General features: G+C 43.3%; 2 protein-coding genes across 2 annotated transcripts; both read right to left on the reverse strand.

Annotated features, from left to right (window-relative positions):
* Window positions 1-9,565: 9,565 nt before the first annotated feature.
* On the reverse strand, window positions 9,566-10,399 carry LOC149438375 (olfactory receptor 51E1-like). The gene has a single exon (XM_089659916.1). The coding sequence runs from the start codon at window positions 10,391-10,393 to the stop codon at window positions 9,566-9,568; it is 828 nt and encodes a 275-aa protein (XP_089516042.1). The 5' UTR covers window positions 10,394-10,399.
* A 10,804-nt stretch (window positions 10,400-21,203) lies between these two features.
* On the reverse strand, window positions 21,204-22,157 carry LOC149438376 (olfactory receptor 51E1-like). Its single transcript, XM_089659874.1, has one exon. It carries the CDS (start codon window positions 22,155-22,157, stop codon window positions 21,204-21,206), a length of 954 nt encoding a protein of 317 aa, XP_089516000.1.
* Window positions 22,158-23,292: the final 1,135 nt, after the last annotated feature.

Below are 23,292 nucleotides of genomic sequence, written 5' to 3' on the forward strand. Positions count from 1 at the left end.
TCAGTTTTGAACAACTTACCATGCCTAGGACGAGCGGAGGTATTGGACTGCCTGATATCACCCGTTATTATAGAGCCTGTCACATGGCAAGAATAGTAGATTGGTCTACAAACCTCAACCGTAAGGCTTGGGTTACCTTGGAAGCTGCATTCTCGGGGACCCCACTCGCCACTTTCTCTTGGCTGAAAAACTCCCACATTCCGTCTGAGTTCAGGGAACACCTTCTTATAGGCCCCACTCTATCGTGTTATCATCAGTTAAGTCAGAAAACAGGTTTCTCTTCTACCCCTGGCCGACTCACACCTATTAAAATGAACCCAGACTTTCCCCCTGATATGTCTCGTGCCTTCCTCGCCGGGTCTAACCGCACAGATAGCTTGAAGTTGCATCAACTTTTCAAAGATGAGTCGCTCTTACCCAGAGACCTCCTTCTAATCAAATGGCCATCCTTAACCCTGACACCGTGGATGTACAGACAGCTCCACCACTTTATTCAATCAATGTATACCCTTATCCTTTTCAAACCCTCAAAAAGTCAATACTTTCTCCCTAGAAAGTGCAATAATACATATACAACCTTTTTGTGAATTATACAAAATAAAATAAATAAATAAATAAATTGATTTTAAACATATAATATGCAACAAAGTCCCACTAATCCAAAAAAATTGTCCAAAAAGAAAGTCCAAAATAGTGTCCACAAATATTCCAAATGTATTCACTCTTTTCATCCACTGAAAGGATTGGCTCCTACTTCATCCAAAACGCACCTCGAAGTAAAAATATAATAATATCTAGTGCATTACCTTAATGATAATAATAATAACAATAATCACCCCGTGCAACCAAAATACACTTCAAAAAACCTTTTATGCAAAGAGAAAAAAAATATATATATATTTTCTTATAGTGCATATAATCACACTAATCAAACTGTGAGCACTGCAATTCAGTGTCTGCCAACAACCAACACACAGTAATACTAAATACTATTACCATCTATGAGTATTTGAAATGCTCAAACAATACTATGGAAAAGTATTCCTCCACATTATCTTCCAAAAAGTTTTTCCAAGGTCCTCAGAGAGATAAGAAGGGTCTCAGGAATAGTATTCAAAGCATAGGGATAACTTTTTATTAATCACTTACATTAAAATTTGAAAATATCAGCTCCAGACATGGTTTCAAGCTTTTCCACCAAACACCATAAAAAAACATGTGTTGAAAACCAACAAAATGGCTGCGGCGATACTTTGGAGCCATTTCAAAACCACCACTACCTATCTCCTCTTAGTTCATGCACAGCCTATACCCCCTGACTGAATGATTAGACACTATGCTGTTTTAGGGAATGCCCTGTCCACCGAAGACGCATTTGGTGTATATTTGGTTTGGTTGTGACTTGGCATTGTGGCCTACATTTCAGATTCTTGACCTACGTGTTACCCCTTTGACTGACCCTGCATGTATTGCATCCTAAACTATAAGACTATTTTTTTGGGCTCGTACCAAATGATGTGAATGATTTTATCCACAATTGTCCACCTTAACATCCCCTTACTCTCTACCCATTCCCCCCACCCCCCCCCCCCTTTTTTTTTCCTTTTTTCGACACTCATTCCCCCTTCTCCCCCCCCCACTACCTCACTCTACATTTCCATCTCTTTCTCTAGCTATTCTCCTTTCTGACTTTTCTTTATCTCAAGCTTTTTTATCCGCCTTCATTATTCATATATTGCCAACAAATATGGCATTTCGTCTCGCATACAGGTGTTCCTGATTTCACATGGCTTACACGCTCCCGAAATGGACACACAAATTCTGCCATATAAATCATCCTGTGCTAGCATTACCCGACACTTAACATTCGCTCAACATAAGGGCTCACCAGTACATAGGTCAGTAATAATTTTACCTATTTCAATTTATATACTATACACTTTGTATATACTGGTTTGCCATATACATTTGCAATAAGGATATACTTCAACCAGATGTGTACTTTTGTTTAAACCCATGGCCTGTCTGCGAAACGGGATGCTACAAGATGTGTCTATGTTCGGACTGTGATCTGTATTTGTATGTACATTGCTATACCTGTCAGGAATGGACTCGCCAATGGTGGTGGGACTCACATGCCTTGTGGGCTGTAGTACCAAGGCTGGCCAGCGGGTGCTCTCAGCAGCCAGAATCTCACTCCTACAATCAGGCCATCACCTGAGGCTGATTGCAGGAGGTGTATTTAAGCAGATTCAGGCCTGTGATCAGTGCCTTGGTGTATGTTTCCCATGAGCCCCTGTACCTGCATCCTGTCTGATCCTGCTTTGATCCTGCTTTGATCCTGACTCTGAACCTGACTCTGAACGAACTCCGCCTGTCCTGACCTCGGCTATTCCTGACCACTCTTCCGCTCGCTCCTGGTACCCTGTTTGCCCGTTAGCTACCAACCCGGCCCCCCTGACTATGTTGTGCTCCATATATATATACATATATATTCTGTATATCAGTTTAGGTTTGGGTTTGTTTCACCTTGTTGTATGTATTTGTGTTAGTTTTGGGTTTGGTTTGTTGCACTGCGTTTATGTTTGTGTTGTCCTTAATAAATTATCTTGTTTACACGCTATACCTGAAGTCTGTGTTTCCCTGTGTCAGTCCACACACCTCTGGTCATTCCCGGAGCCCTGACAATACCTTACTTTTTCTAATAAAAATATTTTTGGAAAAAATCCCAAAAAAATGCAAACGTGGAAAAATGCAGGAAAACGCCACTAAATTTGGCAAAACGCCTCTAAACGCTAATGCAAAAATGCTAAAAATCGCTGTAAAACACTGAAAAACTCACGTTTTTAATGTGACTTTACACAGCTAACATTACCAGCGTTATCAAAATGTCAAGTGTGCATGAGGACTTACAGTACGGAGAACTCCATATTTTTCATTTAGCTATCATTTTATATATTGTATTGGTCATGCTTGGAGCATTCGTCATGTTACAATGTGAAGTCAGCAGTGTTATACTATTTAATAACATATTTACTACATGGTCAGGGGCGGACTGAAAACTCATGGGGCCCCTGGGCAATAGGGGATCTTGGGGCCCCTGTGTCCTTGCCCAAACTCAAAAATGCCTATGAAAAAGGTACCGGGGCATCTCATGGGGCCCCCTACTGACCCTGTGTCCTTGGGCAGTGCCCACGTTTCCAAATGGTCAGTCCGCCCCTGGTCCTGGTACATAAACATTTAACTGACTGGAGATTCAAATCAGAAAACATAAACAGAAATGGTGATGTGTATTTACTTAAGGTTGTTGGCCCATTCCCAGGGTGCCCAGTTAGTCCTCATGCACACTGGACGTTTTTTACAGCGGCTGTTTTTGGCTTTTGACGTTCTTTTTCTACATCCAGTAAACTCCCCAGCATGTTATCCTATGTGTCCATGCACAAATAGACTGGACTTTCTGGCTCGTACAAAATGTTGTGATTTATTTCACCTACAGTTACCCATTCTATTATCCTCTCTACACCTTACCCAGTCTCCCCCCTCCCCTCCCCCCCACCTTTGGGTTTTTTTTTCCCTTTTCCCCATACTCCCCCCTACTACCTCACTCTACATTTCCTCCTTTACCTATTCACCTCTCGGACCTCTCTTTATCTCACACCTTTTATACATTTTCATCAATCCTATATCACCAACAGACTATAGCACTTAATCTTCCATACAGGTGTGCCTACTTTCTTGTGGATCACACGCTTCTGAACTGGGAACACAACTCATGACGAACACATCATCCTGTACTATTCTTTCCCAACATTTCCCATTCCCTCAACATAAGGGCATACAAGTAGCTAGGTTAGTAATTCATATACCTATAACGAGTTATCTATTACACTCTATGTATTTGCTGGTCTGCTATATATTATTATTATACAGTATTTATATAGCGCAAAAGGGTATGCTCAGCGCTGTACAGTAGCAAGGAGGACAGAACATGAGACAAGACAGTAACAATACAATACACGAGGGGTTCGAGGGCCCTGCTCTTTTGAGCTTACAATCTAGGAGGGAGGGGAAGGTGGTACAGGAGGATATGGCTGTGGGGGATGGAGTGGTGGGAGGAGTGGAGGAGGTTAGTTGTTAGGTGGGGTCAGGTGTTAGGTGAGGTTGGGGTAGGCTTCCCCAGAGAGGAGGGTTTTCAGGGTGCGCCTGAAGGTGAGGAGGGTAGGTGACAGTCTGATGGATTGGGGTAGGGAGTTCCAGAGGATGGGGGAAGTCCTGGAGAAGTCCTGCAATCGGGCGTGGGAGGAGGAGACCAGGGAGCTAGAGAGTAGGAGGTCCTGTGAGGGGCGGAGGGCGCGGGTAGGGTAGTATTTGGGTATCAGGTCAGTTATGTAGTTTGGGGCGGCATTGTGAATGGCTTTGTAGGTCAGAGTTAGCAGTTTGAATTTGATGCGTTGGGCAATCGGGAGCCAGTGAATGGACTGGCAGAGGGGGGAGGCAGATGTAGAGCGGTTGGTGAGATGGATGAGTCTAGCCGCTGAGTTTAGGATCGACTGGAGTGGGGATAGCGTTCGTTTGGGTAGGCCAGTGAGAAGGGGATTGCAATAGTCCAGGCGTGAGATGATGAGGGAGTGTACGAGTTGTTTGGTGGTGTCTGGGGTGAGGAATGTGCGTATCTTGGAGATGTTGCGGAGGTGGAGCCTGCAAGATCTAGATAGCAGTTGGATATGGGGTAGGAAGGAGAGGTGGGAGTCCAGGGTGACACCCAGGACTTTGGCGTGTGGGGTGGGAGAGATGGTGGCGTTGTTAGTAGTGATGGAGAGGATGGGGGGGGGGCGCGGGGTGGGGGGAAGACCAGGAGCTCGGTTTTGGATAGGTTAAGTTTGAGGAAATGGAGCGACATCCAGTCTGATATGTCGTTTAGGAGGTGGGCGATGCGGGCAGAGAGTGAGGGGATGAGGTGGGGGGTGGAGAGGTAAATTTGGGTGTCGTCGGCATAGAGGTGGTAATTGAAGCCGTGGGAGTGAATAAGTTTGCCAAGGAAGGAGGTATAGATGGAGAAGAGGAGGGGCCCGAGGACAGAGCCTTGGGGGACCCCGACAGAGAGGGGGAGGGGGAGGGAGAGGGAGGTGGCAGTGTTGTAGGTGACGCTGAAGGAGCGTTGGGAAAGGTAGGAGGAGAACCAGGAGAGAGCAGCATCCTTGATGCCAAGGGAATGCAGTTTGGCAAGGAGGAGAGGGTGGTCAACAGTGTCGAAGGCTGCAGAGAGGTCGAGGAGCAGGAAGATAGAATAGTGGCCATTGGCTTTGGTGGTTAGCAGGTCGTTGGTGATTTTAAGTAGGGCAATTTCGGTGGAGTGCAGGGGACGGAAGCCAGACTGTAGGGGGTCAAGGAGGTTGTTATCAGTGAGGTGGGCGCTTAGGCGATTGTAGGCCAGGCGCTCAAGGAGCTTGGAAGTGAAGGGCAACAAGGAGATGGGTCTAAGGTTGTTAAGGTTAGTGGGGTCAAGGGAGGGTTTTTTGAGTATGGGGGTGATGTGTGCAGCTTTAAGGGGGAGGGGAAGGTGCCTGTGGAGAGGGAGAGATTGAAGATGTGGGTGAGGGAGCAAATGATGGAGGGGGGGGGTGACTGGAGGAGCTGTGAGGGGATAGGGTCCAGGGGGCAGGTGGTGAGGCGGGCTTCAGTGAAGACCTTAGAGACCTCCTAGGGGGTAGTTGGGCTGAAGGAGCGGAGTGTTGGGGAGGTGATGATGTGCAGGGCATTAGGTATAGTGGGGGGTAGTGCGGCTATGAGGTCGGGGGAGGGGACGGTTGAGGGGTTGAAGGAGGGCGGGAGGCTGGATGGAGAGGTGGATTGTGAGTTGTCCTTACGGATTGTGTCAATCTTGTTTTGATACAAAGATATACCTAACCTCGATTCGTATTACAACTTGAACCAACAGCCCATCTGCAAAACGGGATGCTACTTATTGTGTCTATGTTTGGACTGTCATCAGTATTTGCATGTATGTTGATCTGCCTTAATTTTCCTAATAAAATTATTTTTGGTAAAAAAAAAGTATCCCCAATGAATGCGATCAAAGGCTTTTTCTGCATTCAGTGAAAATAAGATGGGCTTGTCAGCTGCCAAGGCCCCCTACAGGAGGGACGGGGTACCCCCTTATCAGCAACCCTACATACACCAGTCAGCTCTTCTACTCCCTGTCCACTTTCTAGTCAGTAGCCCAAATCTTAATTGATTGATCAATATTCCTGGCACTGACAGAACCCTGGAAATTGACCTCCATATTTTGGCCCTTCACAATAGCAGCTTATAATCTAAGGCCACACATTCATACATATACTAGGCCCAATTAACCTCACAGTATGTCTTTTGAGTGTTGGCAGAAACACACCCAAACAGAGAAAACATGCAAACTCCAGACAGGTGCTACCATGACTGAGATTAGAACCCATGACCCAAGTGCTGCAAGCCATGAGTGCTAACCACTAAGCCACCATAACAGACAGAGTTTGAGGTGGAATGTACAATAGTAACATGATTAAAGAGAATGAAGCTATATAATTAGATTGAGAAATTAGAACTAGACATTCAAATTATTTGAGATACAAGTTTGAAAATGTTTGACATTTGAAAATAGGATGTATGACTTTGTAACATTCATTAGCACATGCTTTAGCTGACCAATCATTTTTGGAGAAAAAAAGGCAAGAAAATGAATAGAGGCAACAACAATAGCAGCAAACACAGGAAAAAAAAGCCATTAAAACAAGGCACACCTACGAGTTTTCTCATCTGGCATACAAATAAATGCAAACGAACCAAAGCCCACCTAGGCACCTTATCCGACATTTCTCCTACAATTGCATCTAGTCGGATCAGAGATTTATCAAAGACAATTCAGTCTGCTCGTAAACATTTTTAAGTTGACCACTGAAAGGTCTTAATTGATTTAATTGGGTCTGGCTGAATGTTCAGCGTCTACTGTTGGACGCTATTCTTAGTAAATCAGGGCCATAGAGTCTAGCATAGTGTCTGCCTTTGAAATCTAGAATGCTTTGGAATCCGTAGATGATTTTCCAAACCAGACACTAGATAGGATTCATGCTTAACATAAGAGTTGTATGACATGCTAAGCTTTAGAGCATGGACAGCAGTATTGTGTGTTGAATTGTCAGGTCTGGAGCTTGATATTGCTTCTCCATTCTAGGGTGCTTATGTTGTTTCTCCTCACTCCATGGCACAGGCTAAGCTGGGGTAGAAATGGCAGACTCAGCCTCAGGTATTGCAGAAGCATTGAGATACAAAACAATTCAGCAGAGAAAATCTCAGGCAAAACCCTCCTCAGGGGAAACCCAAACCCCTTCTCTCAATCCTCCTGTTAGGACTCTGAACTAGGCTATGCCTCAACAGTGACATAATCATCATGTTTCTGCCTCTCTTTACTAGTAACAACATTGCTTCCCATTCCACATTTTAACTTTCTCAGTAGACTGTTCTCTGGGTAGACTGCTCAGCCCAGACTTCAGAAATTGCCACATGACTCCTCTGTGGCAGCAAGAGTAGCCAAAAAACCTGGGCTTAGATCATCCACACAGAACTCAAATCTCCCTGGTATCAGAAGGCATTGCTAGTTTAGCCACAAGGAAGCATCATGGCTTTTTAGAAATGTTCAATATCTCAATCTTTCAGTAGCAGAACAGCCCTTTGTGATGAAATCAGCTCACATACAGACTTGAGTGGCTCCTCTCCTTACAGACTTTTGGGTAGGGTCAGATTCACTTCAAAACTCTTCCCACTGAATACAGGGTAAAGGTGTCTATGCAATTAACTCTTCTAATAATGGCCAAAGTGACAAACACTTCTGCCTCTCCAATACATTTAAAGTGACAATCTACAAAGCAAAGGAGAAGAATTTCACCAGCGCACTGAGAATCTCCAACATGGGTCCCAATCCTTAATAAGCGTTCACAGAGATCGTACAGGGGTCCTGCGAGGCTTTGAAAATGTTGCTCTTGCTGTAACTATGTGATCGCTTATTAAAGCTTTGGACCCAGGGGCGGACTGACAACTCATGGGGCCCCCAGGCAATAGGGGATCAAGGGGCCCCTGTTTCCTTGCCCAAACTCAAAAAAGCCTATGAAAAGGGTACTAGGGGCATCTCATGGGGCCCCCTACTGACCCCGGGCCCTTGGGCAGTGCCCGAGTTTCCAAATTGTCAGTAAGCCCCTGTCTGGACCCCTATTGGAGATCCACAATGTGCTTGTGACATTATTCTCCTCTGACTTCTCTTGGTTCCTGCTGATGGTTGCTGCATCACCTGCTTATATACACAGTCATTTCTTAATGCAGGAACATGTGCATTGGGATCATGCATTTTAGTCTACAAAGCAAAACACAATTCAGAGACATGCAGTTGCAATGAAAACGATCTCTGAGACTTCACATTTGGCTTCAAATATGAATTTGGTTTAAGGATTTTTAACTGCAATTAAAATGTTGATCTTCAGCTGGCCAACAACTACATTGCAAATGTTCTTAGCCAACTTACAATGAGACCCCAGGCACGCTTACCTCAGGGATTGATTCTTGTTGCAGGACTGATGGAATATGAGTGGCAATCACTTTAGAGCAGGGGAAAACTGACTATTTGGAAACTCGGGCACTGCCCGAGGGCTCGGGTCAGTAGGGGGCCCCATGAGATGCCCTGGTACCTTTTTCATAGGCTTTTTTGAGTTTGGGCAAGGACACAGGGGCCCCATGATTCCCTATTGCCCGGGGACCCCATGAGTTGTCAGTCCACCCCTGCTTTAGAGTTAAACTTCAATACGTTTATTGCACCAGAGAAGCGATTCCCAACCCCAGTCCTTGAATACCCCCCAACACAGGGGCGGACTGACCATTTGGAAACTCGGGCACTGCCCCAACAGGTTATGTTTTCAGGATTTCCTTAACCCTGTATAGGTGCTCTAAATCACTTGGTATTTGTGACATATATGTTATCTAAACAAGCTAGCAAGATAGCATGGAAGTTTTCTATGTTTACCTTCCACTCAACCAGTCACACACCACCTCTCGTATAGGAGACAGCTGCAGTTTGCTTCAACTGGAACCAACATAGAGCATCCTCTGCTGCCAGCATCCTTTAAGGTGTCCTGCCAGGGGGCGAGATTCTTGCACAGCTCTGGGAGAAACACCTGGGAGAAAGATAACTGTCATTGTAGCATCCTCTCCAGCAGAAGTCCAGGAGAGAGGACCATTTGCTAGGATGTACCTTAATTAACACCTTTCAAGACAGGTCACCAAGCCTTCCAATCCTCCTGATTAGCTAAGTCACTAAATACCCATGACACAGAATGGCACTTCTGTAGAACACCCTGCTGGAGCAAGCTCAAATGGAGAAAGTACTGAGAAAGTACAGCCCATGCTTAGAGAATACAAATAGGCTCTCTCCAACAGGCTGATCTGCAGCTCTCTCTTTCCTACATTATCACAAAAAGGCAAAAAGCAATTTAGAAAAATTATACATCTGTACAATGGTAGGACTGCAAAAAAATATAAACTGATTTTATTCTTTAAGTTTTCCTACAATTTTCTGCAAGATACTTAATATCTTTTCTCTGAGAGCTTTGGTTCTTATCCCGTAAATAGGAGGATTTACAGAAGTAGCTATGCTGGTACCGATCAAAGGTATGATAACATCAACTGTCGTTGATACAGAACCCCAGTTTACTCTGTACCTCATATTAAGAAACAAGAAGGTGAAAACATAAATAGAGAAGGCCAATACATGAGTCATCAATGTATGCATGGCTTTTTGAGAGGGTTCTGCAGAAAGTTTCAGACAGATGACAACTGTTCTTATGTAACAGAACATTACTACAAGCACACAGCCAATCACAGTTGACAAGGTTAAAGTTGTTCCATAGAAGAAGTTAACTGTTGTATCGTTACACGCAAGCCGTTGTAGAGACATGATCTCACAAAAGACATTGTTGATATTTGCCTCACAAAAAGTTAGTCTTGATGTCAAGAGTATACCTACAATTACTCTGATCACATTGAAAACATATATGGCAAGTGTTATTTTTTGAGCTGTAACATTGGTCATCAGACTGTTGTATCTCAGAGGGTGGCCTACAGCCAGATATCGATCATATGCCATTGCCGTAAAAGTAAACATCTCAACCCACGCAAAAGTCTGGATGCAAAAAGATTGACAGAGACATCCTGTAAGTGAGATGTTTGAGCATCCAGACAACAAGTCAATGGCCAGCTTGGGGAAATATGCTGAGTTCCCAAATATCACATTCATAACCAAGATGCAAATAAAGATGTACATAGGTTCATGCAAGCTTTTCTCTGTCCAGGTTACATAGACAATCATAGAACTCATAAACAATGTGACTGTAAATAATGCAAGAGCCAAAACTGCACATACATATCGAAATGATTCAAGTTCAATAAGTCCCATCAGAACAAAGTTGGTAATAGTTACAGAGACATTCTTGGGAGATGAACTCATGGCTTGGATTTATTTCTTCCAACATCAACAAATCCTAAATTGTTCTTTTCAATCTGAATACTGTAAATTGAAACATGTCATTCATAGAGCCCCTCTGCATGTTATTGTGACTCTCGTATTGCCTTTCTCCTGAATTCAGTTGGGCTTTTATAGGTTTCATAAACCTCTCACCTCACTCACAGTGTAGATTTAAAAACTTTGCAGTCACTGCATCCAAGTCTTCCCAGGGGAACACAGCTGATAAAGCTGCCTCTGATGGACTAATTAGTGTCAAAAATGTAATGAAGTAGTGCAGGTAAATTTAACAAGCTTTCCCGATGAGAAAACAAATATGAAATGTAAAATATTAACAAAAGCAAAGAGAAAATTTTAATTAAAATGTGAACTGATGTTAGTTTTGCTTTCTCAAAGTGTAAAATACATCTCTTCTCTTTTGTTGGTTTCATGGTATTGATGACTCAATCACGTACAATCATGTAAACCCTGGACAAGGTGAACACCTACCAGTTCACCCTAGAAGTATTATTAATACTAATGATACAATGGCTCCCGCTGCTATCTCAGCCAATGAGGAGAGGGAGTCCTGGCATAGACTCTAGTGCACATCGCTGGATCGAGGGGGGGCTTTGTTGAGTATTAAGGGGGCTGGGAGGACTGCTGCACACAGAAGATTTTTTAACTTCATGCATTCTATAAAAAACCTTGAGCCTTTACAACCACTTTAAAGTGTAATTTTTTGGAGGGGGCTAACAGTTTGTTTTCAAACGGCTTTTCTTTTCGAGAAGGGGGCAGTGGGACCTTCATATGCTGAGCGGTACTGTAATTAAATATATATACTGTATATATATATATATATATATATATATATATATATATACACACTTTTTTTCACTATAGCTGAGCATATAAAGGTCCGTTTTTGGAACAGCCCACTGTCTGTAGAAAAAATGATTGAAAAAAAATAAATAAATAATGACAATTGGGAAATCCAGCCCTGCCTAAAAGAATGTGGTTTTAGGAGATACTGCACTATAGTGGTCCCTTCTGTTTTTTTACCCTCTATACTGAGCACATATATTCAGGAGCAGTGAGATGCCTTCTCCATGATCAGAGGTTTTATGGCTGCAGGGCATTTATGTTCATTATGAAATCTGTGTGGGATCCAACATTCTGGTAAGGAGCTTAGTGATCCTTTTGGTGGAAGGGCTCTGAGGCACTTCTCTTTCCTCCTGTGGTGGTTTATTTTGTGCACCATCTCAACAGTTGATCACTTCTTTGGGATATTTACCTTGATTGAATAATTTATTCAGTTTGGACGATTTACTTATTTGCTGTATTTTGTGTATTATACTGATTGATTAACAATTTGCACTTTTTTTGCACATGCAATTTATTGGATTATGCTTTGCACTTTGCAGTGTTTGTTTTGAGTATATCTGTTCATATATATATATATATATATATAAATATAACATTACACTTTTAAAGGAACAATGCGCCTAGGTTGAGTGTTCATTTGCAGTGTATGCACATTCTGTATTTAGATTCATGTTGCAATATCTTCACTAATACGTACCTAGGAATATATATTCCTCCAATAATATAACTCTGTCATGAAGCCCGGTTGGCGGGGTGAAACGCTTCCGATGGCATGGCCAGCATGACTGGTGAGGCCATTCCTTCCTACACAGAACCACACAGGTGTCTCCTTTCTTCTCCCTTTTGTGAGTTACTGGATTGACATTTGGACGCGGCTCCCCTGCACTTTTCAGTGAGGTGATTCATCTCATAAAACAGCTTTTGAGTGGTGCCACGATGCTTCGCATGTCAGGAATATATATTGATTGATACATTCCTTTACACATGCACTTTGTAAACAAAGGGCCAGTTTACTGTTCTTCAAACTTTAGGAGGGCCATACTGTGGCCAGCTGGAGTAGAAAATTTCTTGGTGTCAGTGGTAGTAAACAGTGCCCCCCTTGTTGGTGACAGTGGGAGGAATAGTGCCCCATCATTGGTATCAGTGGGAGGAATAGTGCCCCATCATTGGTATCAGTGGGAGGAATAGTGCCCCATCATTGGTATCAGTGGGAGGAATAGTGCCCCATCATTGTTATCAGTGGGAGGAATAGTGCCCCATCATTGGTATCAGTGGGAGGAATAGTGCCCCATCATTGGTATCAGTGGGAGGAATAGTGCCCCATCATTGGTATCAGTGGAAGGAATAGTGCCCCATCATTGTTATCAGTGGGAGGAATAGTGCCCCATCATTGGTATCAGTGGGAGGAATAGCACCCCATCATTGGTGTCAGTGGGAGGAATAGCACCCCATCATTGGTATCAGTGGGAGGAATAGCACCCCATCATTGGTGTCAGTGGGAGGAATAGCGCCCCATCATTGGTATCAGTGGCAGGAATTGCGCCCCATCATTGGTGTCAGTGGGAGGAATAGCGCCCCATCATTGGTATCTGTGGGAGGAATAGTGCCCCATCATTGGTATCAGTGGGAGGAATAGTGCCCCATCATTGGTATCAGTGGGAGGAATAATGCCCCATCATTGGTATCAGTGGGAGGAATAGTGCCCCATCATTGGTATTAGTGGAAGGAATAGTGCCCCATCATTGGTATCAGTGGGAGGAATAGTGCCCCATTATTGGTATTAGTGGAAGGAATAGTGCCCCATCATTGGTGTCAGTGGGAGGAATAGTGCCCCATCATTGGTGTCAGTGGAGGGAATAGTGCCCCATCATTGGTATTAGTGGGAGGAATAGTGCCCCATCATTGGTATCAGTGGGAGGAATAGTGCCCCATCATTGGTGTCAGTGGAAGGAATAGTGCCACATCATTGGTGTCAGTGGAAGGAATAGCGCCCCTTTGTTGGTGTCAGTAGAAGGAATAGTGCCACATCATTGGTGTCAGTGGAAGGAATAACGCCCCTTTGTTGGTGTCAGTGGATGGAATAGTGCCCCATTATTGGTGTCAGTGGAAGAAACAGTTCCCCCTTCTAGGTGTCAGGGGCAGGAACTATGCTCCACTGTTGCTGACAGTGGGGGGAATAATGGCACAAGGGCCAGATGAGAGCAAGCAAAGGGCCGCATCCAGCCCTCGGGCCGTAGTCTGGAGTCCACTGTTCTACTGTATAATGGAATGCAGACCAGGTTGGAAAAATGAGACTCTAGATCCCACTCTATTGTTCCTGGATTGGATGAAAAGTACCCCCCGAACTCTGATGTTCAGATAATGATCAGGCGTATCCTGGTGAAATAAGAGGAAAACGAAGATTCCTCCCTTGTCATGGTCCTGTTGTACACCTCCCAACTTTGGCACTTGAGAGTGAGGGATACTTTGGAATGTAGAAGACAGGTGGTGCACTCAGCATGCTGTGCTGAAAATGGGTGTGGCTAAATGGCACTGACTATTGGGCGTGGCTTAAAGAAGCATGGTTAAGAAGAGTCTGGGACCACACTGTATACACTGTTACATACCTTGTACCTACTACATACTCCAGAATGATTGTGCTATGAGTGATAGTTTCATATTAATCCCAAAGGATAAGAAAAATTACACAAAGAACTAACACTTTCTGTGATATATTATTGATACATTCACTGTTCCTTTAGACATAAGTAAGAGAGCACAAAAGTCTTTGCTCAACGAAGTTAAATACTTGGCTTAGTATAAATTTCATAGGGAAAGTAATTTTAATATTTTACATTTAATATAATTTATATTACATTTATTTTTAATGCTTTGGGTTATTAGTTCACTCAAAAGAAAGCTGTTTGTCTGTAGAGTCTCTCTGATTGGAACTCCTTCAGAATCCATCAATATGTACTTTGTAGCAGCACAGAGGTGGTGGGGGAGGGGCACTGCAGTGGCTTGTTCAGTGGAGTGTACATTTTGAGATGAGCTATTTAGCTCTGTAAACAACAGTTTGTTTTGTTTTCTGCAAAGCAGGAGTAGCACTACCCACTTAGAAGTTGCTAAAGATTTGGTCCCCCTATAGTTCTGCACAGCCAGGCAACACACAATTCCTTCCAGACTTGCACTCCAGAGACAGTAAGCAGTCCTTGTTTTTTTGGATTTTATTAGGGGATTTGAACCTGGATGGGGATAAGGGATAAATGGGATGCCCAAGGAACTATTAAACAGAGAACAAATTCCCGAAACGATGTATAAGTGCTCATAAGGGTTTCTCTTCCTTGGAGAGCTATCCAGCCTCTCCTGGTGTACCACCTCAAACCCCAGATAGTTCTCCTCTATCCAGCTGTCTAGAGGAATGCCTGGACTAAGGGATCCGGATTCTGCTGCTTTAATGTACAGTAGAACTGGGGGTTAGTTAGGTTTCCTACCCAAATGACCTCTCCCCTACTCTGGTCCAGGGGGTGTAGAAGTACTCACTGTCCCTCTTCTGCAAGCTGAAGGTTGGTAGCAGCCTTCAGACCTCCTGCTAGGCTGGCTCCTTACTTAGCTCCACTTGACCTCCAGAGGATTTACCCCCCTTAGTGACCAGGCCTCTTTTTGCTACTCAGCACTGCACTAATTCAACTGATAATTGCGCGGTCATGCAATGCTGCACCCAAACAAAATTTACGTCCTTTTTTTCCCACAAATAGCGCTTTCTTTCGGTGGTATTTGATCACCTGTGCGCTTTTTATTTTTCACGCTATCAACAAAAAAAGGCCAAAAATTTTGAAGAAAAACAATATTTTTTACTTTCAGCTATAAAAAATATATAGTAAACTCAAAGTTGGTTATAAATTTAGGCCAAAATGTATTCTGCTCCATGTTTTTGGTAAAAAAAACCCCAATAAGTGTATATTGATTGCTTTGTGTGAAAGTTATAGCATCTACAAACTATGGTATAGATACTGCAATTTACGCCTATTTTTTTGCTATACAGCGCTGCACTAGTTTAACATACAATTGCGCGGTCATGCAAAACGGTACATAAATTAAATTTACACCCTTTTTTTCCCACAAATTGAGCTTTCTTTCAGTGGTATTTGATTGCCTGTGCGGTTTTTATTTTTTGCGCTATAAAAAAAAAGGCTGACAATTTTGAGGAAAAAAAACTATATTTTGGACATTTTGCTATAAAACATGTCCAGTAAAAAAAAATTTAAAAATCAAATTTAGTCATAAATTTCTGCCAAAATGCATTCTGCGACATGTCTTTGCTAAAAAAAAACCCAATACGGGTAAATTAATTGGTTTACGTGAAAGTTATAGCGTTTACAAATGGCGGGAAAGATACTGGGATTTTTAGGGTTTTTTTATACTAATAATGGCGACGATCAGCAACTTATGGCGGCGATCAGGGACTTATGGCAGCGATCAGCGACTTATGGCGGGACTGCAGGACTGCGGGACTGCGGTGGACATTCTGACATTGGGGGGTACTGACTTGGGGTCACTGACATCCCCAGTGACACCAATACAGTGATCAGTGCAAAAAAAAAAACACTGACACTGTACTAATGGCAATGGGGAGGAAGGGGTTAACTTTATTTTTCAGGGAAGGGTTATATGAGTGAGGGGAGTGTTTTACTAGGGGGTGGGGGTGTGTGCTGGATGGAGACAGGCTGATCGGGAGAGAGAAACTCTTCTGTCCCGATCAGCTTGTCCTTGAGCTGTCAGGGAAGTGACAGAAAGCAGAGCTACTGCAGTTGTGCTCTCTGTCACTGATTGACGCCGATCGCCAGGAGATAGCCGGTAAGGACCGGCTGTGACCCGGCGACTGACATCTGCGGCTGTGATCGGCGGGACAGGTAGGGCGGCGGCGCGCCTCGTGCGCGCCCCCTACCTGTTTACAAAACACACGTTTTAAAACGTGGTTTTGCCTGCCCGTGCCACCCTGCCAACGTATTTATACAGTGGCTGGGCGGCATGTGGTTAATGTACAGTATACCTGGGGCTAGTTAGGTTTCCCACCCAAATGACCTCTCCCCTACTTTGGTCCAGGGGGTGTAGAAGTACTCACTGTCCCTCTTCTGCATGCTGCAGGTTGGTAGCAGCCTTCAGGCCTCCTGCTAGGCTGGCTCCTTACTTAGCTCCACAGCTGGTCCTCTCAGGGGACCAGTGAGGTTCAGTTTTACCTCTGTCCCAATCATTCCTGGAGGCAGGTCCTATCCCTGGGCCCCCTCCCAGGCTTCACACTCCGTTTCCAGCTATCACATCTTCCACCCAAACTCTCCGAACTGAGCAGGCTCCTCTATGCTTAAGGGCTGTCCCAATCCCATCTCAAGCCTCCTGCTTGGGGATTGGTTGGGGTCCCCCCAAGCAGGGGCGGACTAACCATTTGGGAACTCGGGCACTGCCCGAGGGCCCGGGGTCAGTAGGGGGCCCCATGAGATGCCCCTGGTACCTTTTTCATAGGCTTTTTTGAGTTTGGGCAAGGACACAGGGGCCCCATGATCCCTTATTGCCCGGGGCCCCATGAGTTGTCAGTCCGCCCCTGCTTGCAACCAGTAGGGGAAATCCTTGCAGCTCTCCAATCCCTAGGCCAAAATGCCTGAGACAAAGATCGTTCTCTTGATAGCATCTTCACCTGGAAGAAGCTTAAGACAGAAGTCCATGTGCCAGGAAGTATCTGAAATATGTAATACCTTCTCAGCCAGCTCACCAGCACACCAAGCCTTATTTTATTGTTGTGGGTTTAGTAACAATTTAAATAAATAAGGATATACAAAGCCGTGAATATGCCAGTTAGTACTGTTCAGTTAATTCATTTGGCAGTTAATGTCACTTTAAAGTTAATTTCCCACATCTGTAGGTTTTTAAATTGCAATTAGTGTCTATCTATACATAATCAGTGAGTTTGTTAGCTCTCAAATGGATGCACTGATACTGATCCACAGGGAGCAAAAAAGATCAGTCAAAACCAGTCAAAAGACCTGCGTAACAAGGTAATGGAGCTTTATAAAGATGGAAAGGGATATAAAAAGATATCCAAAGCTTTGAATATGCCAGCCAGTTCTGTTCAATGACTTATTAAGAAGTGGAAAGTTCGGAAAGTTCGGAAATCTCTTGATACCGAGTCAATGCCAGGTAGAACAAGAACGATTGACGCCACAACTGCCAGAAGAATTGTTCATGAAAACCCCACAGGTAACCTCAGGAGAAATACAGGCTGCTATGGAAAAAAGATGGAGCGTTTTTTTTCAAGGAGCACATTATAACGATACTTGAACAAAAATGAGCCACGTGGTTCAGTTGCCAGAAAGAAGCCTTTAGTGTGCCAATGCCACAAAAAAGTCCAGTTACAATATGCCCAACAACGCCTCACAGCTTCTGAAACAATGTAGTCTGGAGTGACAAAACCAAAATAAAGCTTTATGGTCACAACTATAAGTGCTATATTAGGAGAAGGCTAATCATTCAGGCACTTGGGCACTGCCTGAGGGCCCAGGGTCAGTAGGGGGCCCCATGAGATGCCCTTCATACCTTTTAAAGGCTTTTTTGGGTGTGCTTTGAGTGTGGGCAAGGACACAGGGGCCCCATGATCCCCTATTGCCCAGGGGCCCCATGAATTTTCAGTCTGCTCCTGGAGAGGTGTCAACAAGGCCTATTGGGACAAGAATACCATCCCCACTGTGAAGCATAGTGATGGCTCACTGATGTTTTGGGAATTTGTAAGCTCTAGAGGCACGGGAAATATTGTGAAAATTGATGTCAAGACGAATTCAACATGTTGTCAGAAAAAACTAGCAGACAATTTGCATTCTTCTGCACAAAAGCTGTACATGGAACGCTCCTGGACTTTTCTGGACAACAATGACCCTACGCACAAGACTAAGTTGACCCTCCAGTGGTTACAGCAGAAAAAGGTGAAGGTCCTGGAGTGGTCATCAGTCTCCTGACCTTAAAGCGAAGTTCCACTCACACTGTAAAAAAATAAAAGTCAGCAGATACAAAAACTGTAGCTGATGACTTTTAAAAAACAGCCACTCATCTGTCCCATGATCTCACGGTGCCTACGTCACAACCCGTTTACCAGCCGTCCTGTATTCCAGGCACCGGCATCTTCAGTGTGGGCACCCGGTTCTGACAGCTTGCGGCTTCACAGCCGGGTGCCCACTGCGCATGCGTGTGTAGCGCTGCGCTTCATGAATGACTCCGTCGTCTTCTGGGACCTGTCATGTGTCCCACAAGACTACGGGGAGGGAGGGTAGAAGGACAACCTCCGTTTCCAATCGCCTAGGCAATTCCAGCAGTGGGAGCGGGTACCTGTCAATTTTGGGTACCCATTCTCCCCCCGCTCTGCAAAGGTGCCAATCCTTAATGGGGAGAGGGGGACCAATCTTCCCCTTTTGGGTGGAACGCCGATTTAATATCTGCTTGCAGACCGCGCATTGCAGTTTATATATATATACTACATGATTGTTTATTTCACTGTCACTGGCTCCAGAGCATGATGATGAATGGGTCCCAGCCAATGATCCAGGGTGGAGAAGGTGACAGGAAAAAGATCTGTCCACACACACACAGATCTCTCCACTGACAGCAGGGATGTGTCGGCTTTAGTCTCTTTGCAAAGTAGGAAATAAAAAATGTCACGTCCCTTAGTAAAAGTTCCACACAGTAAACTCATTAACACTTCCTAGGCTCACAGTTAACCCTTTAATTGCCCTAGATGTTAACCCCTTCAGACCCAGTGTTATTTTTACAGTGACAGCACATTATTAGCACTGATTACTGTATTAGTGTCACTGGAGATGTCAGAAGTTAGTTCATTGTCAGTTAGTGTCAGATTTCCACCGCACACATCACAGTCCCACTATAAGTTGCTGATCACCACTATTACTAGTATAAAAAAGAATAAATAAATAAAAATTCCAGTATAAATATTTGTAGACGTTATAACTTTTATGCAAACCAATTCATTTTTTACCAATGACATGTAGCAGAATACATTTTGGCCTAAATTTATGAAGACATTTAATTTTTTTTTAATTGGTCATGTTTTATAGCAGAAAGTAAAAAATATTGTTTTTTTTTCAAAATTATTAGACATTTTCATTTATATAATAAAGAAATGATGATCAGTGGTGATCAAATACCACCAAAAGAAAACTCTATTTGTGGGGGAAAAAAAATATAAATTTCATTTGGGTACATCATTGCATGACTGCGCAATTGCCAGTTAAAGTAGTGTAGTTCGGTAAAGTAAAAAATGCCCTGTTCATTAAGGGGGTAAAATCTTCCAGAGCTTTAAAGAGAAGTAGGGCCTTTTTCCCCCTATTTATGCTTACCTAGGTGGATACAGTTCATACAAGAAGACCAAAGACTTTCCATGACCAAGACGAATGGGCAGCTGTACCACCTACAAGACTTCATACTGTCATTGATGCTAAAGTGGGCAATACACAGTATTAAGAACTAAGAGGATGCAGACTAGGTATAAAAAGTACAGGATAACTGAAATTTTATTAGACACAACAGTCTTTCACATTCTGCATATCTTTCTAAACTCTCTGGGTCCCTTTCCACAGGGCTACACTTGCTGGGCACAAACATAGGACATGACTTGGCGATTAAGGTTGAAGTGGTATACCAATCTTCATATTCCAAGGATAACGTAGAGAGGTTCATGTGTTTACTTTCCACTCAACCAGTCACTCATTACCTCTCTTGGGGGGGACAGTTGCAGTTTCCTGTAGGCCCAAAAGAGAACATCCCTTGCAGCCAGTAGGGAAAGTCCTTGCAGCACTCCAATCCGTAGGCCAAAAGGATTGGGAGAAAGATAGTTCTCTTCATAGCACCTGGCAGAAACTTAAGTGAAAATACCATGTGCCTGGTCTGTAAGTATCTGTAATATTTAATACCTTAGCAGCCAGCTTTCCAGGCCATCCAAGCCTGCTGATTGACAATAAAGTAAACACCCATAACACAGAATGGCACTTCTCTAACAAGGGGTGGACTGACCATTTGGAAACTCGGGCACTGCCCGAGGGCCCAGGGTCAGTAGGGGGCCCCAGGAGATGCCCCTGGTACCTTTTTCATAGGCTTTTTTGAGTTTGGGCAAGGACACAGGGGCCCCATGATCCCCTATTGCCCGGGGGCCCCATGAGTTGTCAATCCGCCCCTGCCTTGGAATATGAAGATTGAGATACCACTTGAACCTTAATCGTCAAGTCATGTCCTATGTTTGTGCCCAGCAAGTGTAGCCCTGTTGAAAGGGACCCAGAGAGTTTAGAAATATATGCAGAATATGAAAGACTGTGTTATTTCTAATACAATTTCATTTATCCTGTACTTGTTATACCTGACTCCCTATTCTCGGTGCACTAGTGTAATAAACCTGTCCAAATTTAACCCCAAAGTGATTGGCACCCATCCTTCTTCCATCCCGACACAAGAATCACCCCCTGAGATGGATGGGACTATATTACCAAGTAAGTAGGCTTAGGGCATTTCAAATGTGTATGTTGGAACCCGAAGGTCAAGATTTAGTTGTCAGTCCGCCCCTGTCTCTAACACACCTGGATGGAGCAAGCTCAAGCAGCAAGTGACTGATATGGCACAGTCCATGCCTACAGAACACGAACAGGTTCACTCCAACAAGTTGGACTACAGCCCTCTCTTTTCTACAGAATCCCAAAAAGGTAAAAGGAAATTTTGAAAAATAAAACATCTCTACAATGGTAAGACCGCTATTGAAAAAAAAAAAATGATTTTATTATTTTGTCCTGACACCAATTTTATGCAGGTTGCTTACAATTTTTTGTCTGAGAGCTTTGGTCCTTATCCCGTAGATCAGAGGGTTTACAGAAGTAGCTATGCTGGTACCAATCAAAGGTATGATAACATCAACATTTGTTGATACAGAACCCCAGTTTAGCCTGTACCTCAAACTAATGAACAAGAGGGTCACAGCATAAATAGAGAAGGCCAATATGTGGGTCATCAATGTATGCATGGCTTTCTGAGAGGATTCTGCAGAAAGTTTTAGACAGATGACTACTGTTCTTATGTAACAGAACATTATTATAAGCAAGCAGCCAATCACCAATAACAGGGTCCCAGTCGTTCCATATATGACATAAATTGTTATATCACTACAAGCAAGCCGTTGTAGAGAGAAGATCTCACAAAATACATTGTTGATATTTACCCTACAAAAAGATAGTCTTGATGTCAACAATACACTCACAGTTATTGTCACCACATGGAAAACATATATGGCAAGTGTTATTTTTTGAGTTGTGAAGTTGGTCATCAGAGTGTGATATCTCAGAGGGTGGCCTACAGCCAGATATCGATCATATGCCATTGCCGTAAAAGTAAACATTTCAACCCACGCAAAAGTCTGGATACAGAAAGACTGACAGAGACATCCTGTGAGTGAGATGGTTGAGCATCCAGACAACAAGTCAATGGCCAGCTTGGGGAAATATGATGAGTTTGCAAACGTCACATTCATTACCAAGACACATATAAAGATGTACATAGGTTCATGCAAGCTTTTCTCTGTCCAGGTTACGTAGATAATCATAGAACTCATAAACAATGTGACTGTAAATAATGCAAGAGCCAAAACAGCACATACATGTCGATATGATTCAAGCTCAATAAGTCCCATCAGAACAAAGTTGGTAACAGTTACAGAGACATTCTTGGAAGATGAGCTCATGGCTTGAACTTATGTCTTGCAAAACCAACAATTCCTAAATTGTTCTTTTCAATCTGAATACTGTAAATTGAAACATGTCATTCATAGAGCCCCTCTGCATATTATTGTGACTCTCGTTGCATTGCTTTTCTCCTGAATTCAGTAGGGCTTTTATAGGTTTCCTAAAGCTCTCACCTCACTCACAGTCTAGATTTAGAAACTTTGCAGTCACTGCGTCCAAGTCTTCCCAGGGGACCACAGCTGATACAGGTGCCTCTGATGGACTAATTAGTGTCAGAAATGTAATGAAGTAGTGCAGGTAAATTTAACAAGCTTTCCCAATGAGAAAACAAACATGAAATGTAAAATATTAACAAAAGCAAAGAGAAATTTTTAATTAAAATGTGAACTGATCTTAGTTTTGCTTCATCAATGTGTAAAATACATCTCTTCTCTTTTGTTGGTTTGATGGTATTGATGACTCAATCACGTACAGTCATGTAAACCCTGGACAAGGTGAACAGTTTACATCCACCACTTCATCCAGAACCCACAACATCTTTAAAATGTTAAGACCTTGCTAGGCAAAGGGAAAGCTGGACTGTTATGCACCTCCTGTGACTCCCCCTAGCACCAGCAGAATGTTCATGATGATCACTATTATCATTAAATGCCATCAAGTCAAGCCATCAAGTTTGCTACCGGTGACCACATGAATAGTATTTCTCCAGAATGACATGTTATCTGTTTTGGTCTTAGTAGGGATCAGCAAATCTGTATGGATTTACTTTATGAATTCTGCTTGAAATTTGTAAAACTCAAACTAAGCTTTGAATTCCATTCAAGCCAAGAGGGAAGGAGACAATCACATCAGTTGTGAAAGTCCCTTGAATTTGTCCTTTACAATCATGTTATGTTGTGCTGAGGTTTATGTGTGTCTGTGGGATTCCTGCTCTTGATCCAATTTGCTCCTGCAGGGGAAAACATTCCTTCTTGATCCCCAGAGAAGCAATCAGATATTCCCTGGATCAACTTTACCTATAAATGTTAGTATACAGTTATATTTTCTGTATCTAGGAAAGAATCCAGGCCTTTTTTGAAGCAATCCACTGAGCTGGCCAGAACCAACTCTTGAAGGAGTCTATTCCACATTTTC

The sequence above is a fragment of the Staurois parvus genome, unplaced genomic scaffold (assembly GCF_062004578.1).
Source record: "Staurois parvus isolate SC_StPar_1 unplaced genomic scaffold, SC_StPar_1.0 ptg001192l, whole genome shotgun sequence".
In the NCBI taxonomy this organism is placed as follows: Eukaryota; Metazoa; Chordata; class Amphibia; order Anura; family Ranidae; genus Staurois; species Staurois parvus.